At 48.0% G+C, this 7,767-nt stretch overlaps 1 protein-coding gene across 2 annotated transcripts; it reads left to right on the top strand.

The window, feature by feature from the left end:
- The first annotated feature begins 265 nt into the window (after window positions 1-265).
- LOC133381613 (zinc finger protein 397-like) lies at window positions 266-6,811 on the top strand. Of its 2 annotated transcripts, XM_061620958.1 has the most exons (6): window positions 266-389; window positions 2,925-3,451; window positions 3,648-3,729; window positions 4,046-4,128; window positions 4,569-4,695; window positions 5,858-6,811. In XM_061620958.1, exons 2-6 carry the CDS (start codon window positions 3,035-3,037, stop codon window positions 6,415-6,417), a joined length of 1,269 nt encoding a protein of 422 aa, XP_061476942.1. In that variant the 5' UTR covers window positions 266-389; window positions 2,925-3,034; the 3' UTR covers window positions 6,418-6,811. The 2 variants fall into 2 exon arrangements, with proteins under 2 accessions (XP_061476942.1, XP_061476943.1); XM_061620959.1 differs by lacking the exon at window positions 266-389 and having other exon boundaries at window positions 3,269-3,451; window positions 3,616-3,729.
- Window positions 6,812-7,767: the final 956 nt, after the last annotated feature.

The following is a 7,767-nucleotide window of genomic DNA, read 5'->3' as shown; positions in this document are numbered from 1 at the left end:
TCCGGGTTCCTATTTGCATGCGGCCATGAGGGGGGGAGCAGCAACGTCATGTGCAACGTGGCGGGGCTGCTCTCACTCCCTCACTCCCGCCCCCGAGCCTTCACCAGGCCGGGAGGAGCCAGAACCCACCACGCGTCTGCAATGCACGTTTCCTCTTTGGCTCCTCCTTTGAGAGAGGGACGGGTCTACTCTTAGCCTTCTAAGGGTTAAAATAAACTGAATTCCTAGAGTGGAAGGGAATGGGAAAGGGAGGGGGGAGGGGGCGTGGTCCCCCAGAAGGGAAAAAACACCTCCCTGCGCAGTCACTTCCTTCCGGGCTTCTGGCTTCTGGGGCGAAAGTGCCCTTTGTCTCTCCCAGGAATTGCATCGGTGGCGCCATCTGGGATCTGGTGAGCTTCCTCTCCCCCCTCCATGCACACATTTGTCTGGGGAGGGGTCCCAGGCCCATAGGGGAGGATGCATGGGGGGGCGTTGTGCAGCTGATCCATCCGGGATCCACTACAGCAACAGCACCCAAATCAGGCAATGCAGATTCTCTCGTCCTCTTCCTACCTCTCAAGCCAGGAGGTCCCTTTGATATGGGGGGGCGGAGGGAGTCTGCAGTGCTGAATCAATTGGAAGAGAATCCTCAGCCACACTTCAGTTAGAATTAATCCCCCCCCTCCAAATGATTCAGGCACTGGTGGTACCAGGCCTCCTGCCTTGACACACATCTTCAGGCAGACATGCAACCCCAGAGATCTTTGGAAACCGAATAGAAATTCCTGCTGATAACTATTTCTTATTTTATTTATAAGATTTATATCCCGCCCTTCTTCCTAGTAGGAGCCCAGGGCAGCAACTACTGTTGTTGGTCCTTTAATCAAAAGAATCAAATGCAGGAGAGACCTAGCGCTGAAAGTAAACAAACATATTAAATTAAAGTAGTTTAATTTCCCTGGAGGGCAGGGGAAAGCATCCTTCCCACAAAAGGGATTGGATTGCCACTTTAGATGGGTTCACGCTCTGGTAACTTCTAGACTGGATTACTGTAACGCGCTCTACGTAGGGCTGCCCTTGAAGACTGTTCGGAAACTTCAGCTAGTGCAAAATGCGGCAGCCAGGCTGTTGACGAGGACCAATCGGTCTGCGCATATAACACCTGTCCTGGCTTGCTTGCACTGGCTACCTATTTGTTTCCGAGCTAGATTCAAGGTGCTGGTGTTGACCTATAAAGCCTTACACGGTGTGGGACCGCAATACCTTGTGGAACGCCTCTCCCTCTATGAACCTACCTGTTCACTTCGTTCAGTATCTAAGGCCCTCCTCCAGGTACCAGCTCACCAGGATGCCCGGAGGACTGTTACTAGATCTAGGGCCTTTTCTGTGGTGGCCCCCGAATTATGGACCAGCTTACCGGAGGAAATACGCCTGGCGCCTACGGTTCTTTCTTTTAGGCACCAGGTTAAGACCTGGCTATACTCCCAGGCATTTTAATGTTTAATGCTTTATGTTTAAAGTTTTTAGTTTAATGTGTTCCTTTGTTACTGATTTTATTCTATATTGTATTTTAATCTCGTTTTGTACACCGCCCAGAGAGCTATTAGCTATGGGCGGTCTAGAAAATGAAAATGAAATAAATAAATAAAAATAATAAATAGATGAGAACGCTCCCAGTTAGGGATACGTCTGCATAATTTTGGAGTGCCGCTGGCTGGAGATATGGGGTGTTTCTCTCTTGCTGGGGGAACTGTACAATAGGATATGGAGAGAGAAAGGAAGGGGGAGGGGGAGGAGGACCTGGTGCAGTTGGGGCATGGATATGGCAAATGGGTGGCGTGAGGGCAAAGAGGAAGAGAGCCTCCATGTATAGAAACAGTCTACCAGATCTCAAAGGCAGGGAAGATTGGGGAGAGGGAGTTAAAGTAAATAATCAAACATGCCTAAGCATTTCAATCAAAAATGTAAGTTCTATGCTTATCTGAATTCAGTGGGTCCCTGAACCATGAATCGGACAATGAATGCAGAAAGAGTGCTTCCGCTGAATGCCGGCCTTCATTTAACCAGCTTCAATGTAGTTTACCGTAAGGGAGGCGGAAAGAGAACGTGGTGGCTACAGATTGGGGACGGGGGTCATAGGGAAACATGGAAAGACAGGAAGCTGACTTTTCTCTTCTCCCAGGCATTTTAGCATGTGTTTTTAAAATTATTTTTAAAAATGTGTTTTTAAATTTGTATATTCGTTTTTAATGCTGGGAAAAACAGCAGGGAGTAGAAAAAGAGGAAGGCCAAACAAGAGATGGATTGATTCCATAAAGGAAGCCACAGACCTGAATTTACAAGATCTGAACAGGGTGGTTCATGACAGATGCTCTTGGAGGTCACTGATTCATAGGGTCACCATGAGTCGTAATCGACTTGAAGGCATATAACAACAACAACAAACCGCCCAGAGAGCTTCAGCTATGGGGCGATATACATATGAAACAAACAAATAAATAAATAATACTGTTTGGTCCATCTGGCTCAGTATTGTCAACACTGACTGGCAGCAGCTCTCCAGGCTTGCAGGCAGGAGACACTCCCTGCTTGGAGTTGCCGGAGCATGAACTTGCCACCTTCTGCCTGAAAAGCAGCTGTCCTACCGCTGGGCCACAGCCCTGAAGGTTGAGCTCTGAGTGATAAAGGGATGAGGGAGGCAGAGTGGGGGAGTGTGCACAGCAGGGAAGAAGGGGTATGGGGCAGATGCTGCACCTTCTGACCCTCAACCAGACCGAAGGCTAATTTAATCCATGGTCATAACATAGAGACCCACCACAAAAAAAAATTGTTTCTCCTTAAGTCTGAACATTCACCAGGTTTCATTCAGGGAGAAATCCAGGTTGCTAATCAGATTCATCCACAGTGTAAGAATTCCATAACAGAACAATGTCTTGGCTTTGCAGGACTTGGTCGCACCTCTAATTAGGAGGCAAAAAGGCCTTGAGGCAGAAATTGGCAGGAGACGAAGGAGTTCCTGCAGCCCTCTTGGAGGCTTTTGTAGAGCAGATCACAGATGGATGGGGAAGACTCATTTGGCTCAGAAGCAGGAAGAGGCTCCCATATCACCCAAAAGGGAAGCAGTGAAGAATTCTGGGAAAGAACCATGCAGATGGTCCTGAGTGAGGAGGACACCCTCAGGTCAGATGTGCAGCGGCAACAGTTCAGGCATTTCCACTACCAGGATGCTGAGGGGCCCCGAGAGGTTTGCAGCCAACTCCACCGTCTCTGCTGTCAGTGGCTGAAGCCAGAGCGACACGCAATGTCTCAGATGCTGGACCTGGTGATCCTGGAGCAGTTCCTGGCTGTCCTTCCACCGGAAATGGAGTGCTGGGTGAGGGAATGTGGAGCGGAGACCACTTGCCAGGCAGTGGCCCTGGCCGAAGGTTTCCTCCTGAGCCGGACAGAGGAGAAGAAGCAGGCAGAGCAGCAGGTGAGAGCGTTTCATTGAGATATAGCCAAGGGGCCAAGAGTGCGAGGGAGGGTGTCCCAACGCGCCATCTACTTGTCAAACCTTTTCAGGAAATCCTCAAAGGAATGATATCTGATACCCCGTAACGTTTTGCCTCTGTCATTCCTCTTCTAACCCTTCTCCAGTTCAGTGTCTTCAACACCTGTTCCTGTTTCAGGGAAAGGATCCGTTTGCGGAAATGGGCACAGATTTGCTTGCTGCAGAAAGGATCCCATGGGACGTCAGGCAAAGGCCACTGGGTAAGGATTAATGGGATGTGTTTCAATTTGGTTCCCTTTGTCAATCTTGAAATAAATGCAGGGGCTCCTTTGCCCTTGGGGAAAGACGCTTATCTCCAGCCTTTTCCTCTGCTCCAAAAGTGCCCTTATACACTTCACAACTTTGTACATGGGTGCAAGCGCTTTGGTCTGCGGCCATGAGCCTGAAGGGGGACAGAGGTGTTTTCACACAATTAAAATGGATGCAAACACTCAACAGATAAGACTTTTTCTAAGGCCCATGCATAGACAGATGCACATCGCTCTACTGGCTTCCCTCCACCTTTGTCTCTCACAGGTGATGAAATTATGCCAGCAAGACCTCCTCAGGCATCTCTTCTTTGGCGTGGAGGCCGTGCAACCGCTTTGGAACCAGATCAGGTAGGGGGGAGGAGAGAGGCTGCGGACAGCCTGGGGGACTCTGTTCACTGCTCACCCCCCTGGGCCTGAAGAAATCTCTCTCCTTGTGCTTCTTTGAAATTTCCACCCAAGAAAGGTTTAAATCCTGAATATATTGACCAGCCACCTCACTTTAACTAGCCTTTTGAATGCAGCTTGTATTATTTATTAATTTATATAACATTTGCTACTAGAACAGCTACATAAGCAGTATGAAAACCAAATACTTCACAAATATTTATCTATAAACACCCATCATTAAAATACACGATAAAACACTTCCCTTAACATCCAGTGTCAAAATGTGCTGCAAAATCCCGTCAAAGCAAGACACCAGTTGCTAGGCAGAAAGCAACACTGCAGGGAGTAGGAGATTATCCTTATTCCATTTTTGAGGACGAGATGTTTCCCTTTTCTTTTAGGGTCCAGTGTCCTATGAGGATGTGGCTGTGAATTTCACGGAGGAGGAGTGGGCCCTGCTGGATCCTGACCAGAGAGCTGTGCATAAGGAAGTCATGGAGGAGAATTTTGGGATTTTGGCCTCACTTGGTAAGGCTCCCTATTGGATCATAATATCTGTTGTGAAATTCAATTATTTGAATGTATATCTGAACTACGGTATTCTGATCTGTCTCAACCGCCACCTACAGCATCTGGGATTCTTACCCCCTTCAATTAACCTTGTATGAACACCATTCTACCATTTTATTTATGAATAGGCTTCCTGTCATTCCCTCCCCCACTTTCTTACCATTCTTTTCTCCTCCCCCCAAACCAACATGTGTTTTGATATTTGGCTTCACTGTGTTTTATAGGCAACTGTAACACTAACAGACATCTATAATTTGTCCCGGTATGTTCTCCCCAAGTACTGTGATGGGTATGGAGCTAAATGCAGTCTGGAGCCGAAGGTAGAGCCCTGCCATAGCCATTGGTCCATCTCAACCAGTATTGCATGCTCTGACTGGCAGCATCTCTCCAAAGTTTCATGTCCAGCATATCCAGTGGCCCCATCCAAGATCCTGTAGCTCAGGGGTGAGCAACTAGATCTGGCTGGCATGCTGGATCCTTCCCTTCCTCACATCGATGGGCAGCTTGGGTAGGTGGGCAGATGCATCCAGTTGTCTGTCTCCTCACATCAGGCGAAAACTTAAAAGGGCTCCCTGAGCCCCTTGGAAAGCTGGCTACCAGTGCAATCAGCTGATTAGCACTGAGAGGGATTTCCACTTGCCAAGTAAGCATCGGGAGCACATTAGCTGTTCCCAGCTATGTCTTTGCAGCCATGTCTTTAGCTGCCCACTGGTTTGTGGAAGATAACCTCACAGGCCACATATTACGACCACTGCCTGGCCTAATGCGGCCTGTGGGCTAGAGGATCCCTTTTGTTGGCCGAGCTGGAGAATTCAGGGATTAGCCTTGCAACCTTCTGCCTGGAAATGAAATGTTCCTACACTGAATGATGGCATGTAACCTTTTTATTTTGTCATATTTATATCTGTCCTTTGCTCCTAACAGTTCAAATGAAGATCCACACAATTGTTCCATTTACCTACACAACAACCTTGTGAAATAGGCTAAGCTAAGAGAGCCATTGCCATCAACGTCCCGTCAGTTCTGTTCTTTCTTTATCATAAGCGTTTGTTGTCATTGTTCAGTCATTTGGGGTTTCATGTCCTCCGAAGGCTCTAATTGGTTTCTATCTTCGCTGCAGAAGGCGACAAATTGGAAACCAAGAATAAAGGAGACCACGACAAAATCCACACAGTGGAGACAGCATGTAAGCATTTGGAGTGTGGAGAGAGCTTCAGTCAGAGCTCCCAGCAAAGAACTGACAATGGGGAGAAACCGTATCAGTGCTTGGAATGTGGAAAAAGCTTCAGCTGGAAGAAAAGCTTCAATGCACATCAAAGAATTCACAACGGGGAGAAGCTGTATCAATGCTCGGAATGTGGAATGAGCTTCACTTGGAAGAAAAGCCTCACTTCCCATGAAAGAATTCATACCGGGAAGAAGCTGTATCAATGTCCAGAATGTGGAAAGAGCTTTGATAAAAGAACAAACTTCCATAATCATCAAAGAATCCACACAGGGGAGAAACCGTACCAGTGCTTGGAATGTGGAAAACGCTTCAGTCAGAGCACCAATCTCACCTCTCATCAAAGAATTCACAGTGGGGAGAAATCGTATCAGTGCTTGGAATGTGGAAAGAGCTTCACCTGGAAGAAAGGCCTCACTTCCCATCAAAAAATTCATACAGGGGAGAAGCTATAGCAATGCTTGGAATTCAGGAAGAGATTTAATAGAAGCAGAAGCTTCTGCCGTCATCAAAGAATTCATGTAGGAGACCAACCATAAAAGCAGTGGCAGCTGCTGGTCATTGGATCTGGGAGGGGCTGCTAAGACGTCACAGAGGTGTGGGCACCTTCTTCTGGTGTTCTCCTCATCCTCCTCTCTTGCAAAGTTACTGTGGCCCCTTAAGCGCTGCAACTGTACAAATACTTCACATCTACCTAAACTGAACTTAATTTTGGTTTGGAAGGGGTTCCTGCTAACACTGTTGCTTCTCTGCTAGGAGGAAAGTTGTGCAGCCTCCACTTGTTCTCTCCCTACGCTCCTACTTTGCAAAGTTTACAGTGGACAATTAAACTTTACAGTTGTATCCATACTTAGCGCCTATCTAAGTGCCTTATCTTCCATACGGAGTTAAGTCCCACTTACTTATTTATTACATTTAAATAGCCCCGTTTGTCAAGAGCCCCCAGGGTGTTTTGCAACACAGAGAGTAACAAACAATATGTGTCAGTGCTTAACATGACATCTATACCATGCAAAAATCCAAGCATTGATAAGAAATGCATAAAATCTCAGATTCAACGGTAAACATAATACATATATAACAGCAACAACCTAAGAAATAAGGGAGGGGACAATCAGAACCAGGGCACGTAAAATAGTCATCCATTCTCCCTGCAAATGTAGTGCTTGATTCCTGCTCCAACCCTCACAGAAAACGACAGACTCTCCCAGCACTCACTTGGCAGCTTTTCCTGTCTCATCCTGGGAGTTCTCCACTTCCCTGCCTCTCAGCTCGGGGGGGGGGTCCTTCCTACCTCTATCTGCCACTTTTATGTGGGTGAAGTCCTTGCTGCCCCCCCAGTGGTGTCCCCAGAAGGGAAGAAGCCACAGGGGATTCCTTAGTCACCACCCACTGCCTACTCCCCTTGCAAAACTCCCCATTCGTTGGGGAAAATGGAAATAGACTGCCTTCAAGTCGATCCCAACTCATGGCGACCCTATATGAATAGGGATTTCATGGTAAGCGGCATTCAGAGGGGGTTTCCCATTGTCTCCCTCTGAGGCTAGTCCTCCCCAGATGGCTAGGGCCTGCTCAGCTTGCCACCGCTGCACAAGCCAGCCCCTTCCTTGTGCGCAACTGCCAGCTGGGGGGCAACTGGGCTCCTTGGGACTCTGCAGCTTGCCCACAGCTGCACAAGTGGCAGGGCACGTAACCCCTGAGCCACTCCCTGTGGGGGTGATCTTTAGCTGGCCCTTGACCCCCAGGAGACACGAGCGGGGATTTGAACTCACAGACTCTGGACTCCCAGCCAGGATGTCCTCCCC

This window comes from Rhineura floridana, chromosome 3 (genome assembly GCF_030035675.1).
Source record: "Rhineura floridana isolate rRhiFlo1 chromosome 3, rRhiFlo1.hap2, whole genome shotgun sequence".
NCBI lineage: Eukaryota > Metazoa > Chordata > Lepidosauria > Squamata > Rhineuridae > Rhineura > Rhineura floridana.
The sequence above is the reverse complement of the archived record's forward strand: the minus strand, read 5'-3'. Positions and strand labels throughout refer to the sequence as shown.

Bases quoted from the DNA above. Each gene is read 5' to 3' on its own strand.
- LOC133381613 (XM_061620958.1), top strand. From the start codon at position 3,035: ATGGATGGGGAAGACTCATTTGGCTCAGAAGCAGGAAGAGGCTCCCAT. The intron at 4,129-4,568 runs GTAGGGGGGAGG...CTTTTCTTTTAG, and splicing joins CCGCTTTGGAACCAGATCAG to GGTCCAGTGTCCTATGAGGA. The intron at 4,696-5,857 runs GTAAGGCTCCCT...TCTTCGCTGCAG, and splicing joins TGGGATTTTGGCCTCACTTG to AAGGCGACAAATTGGAAACC.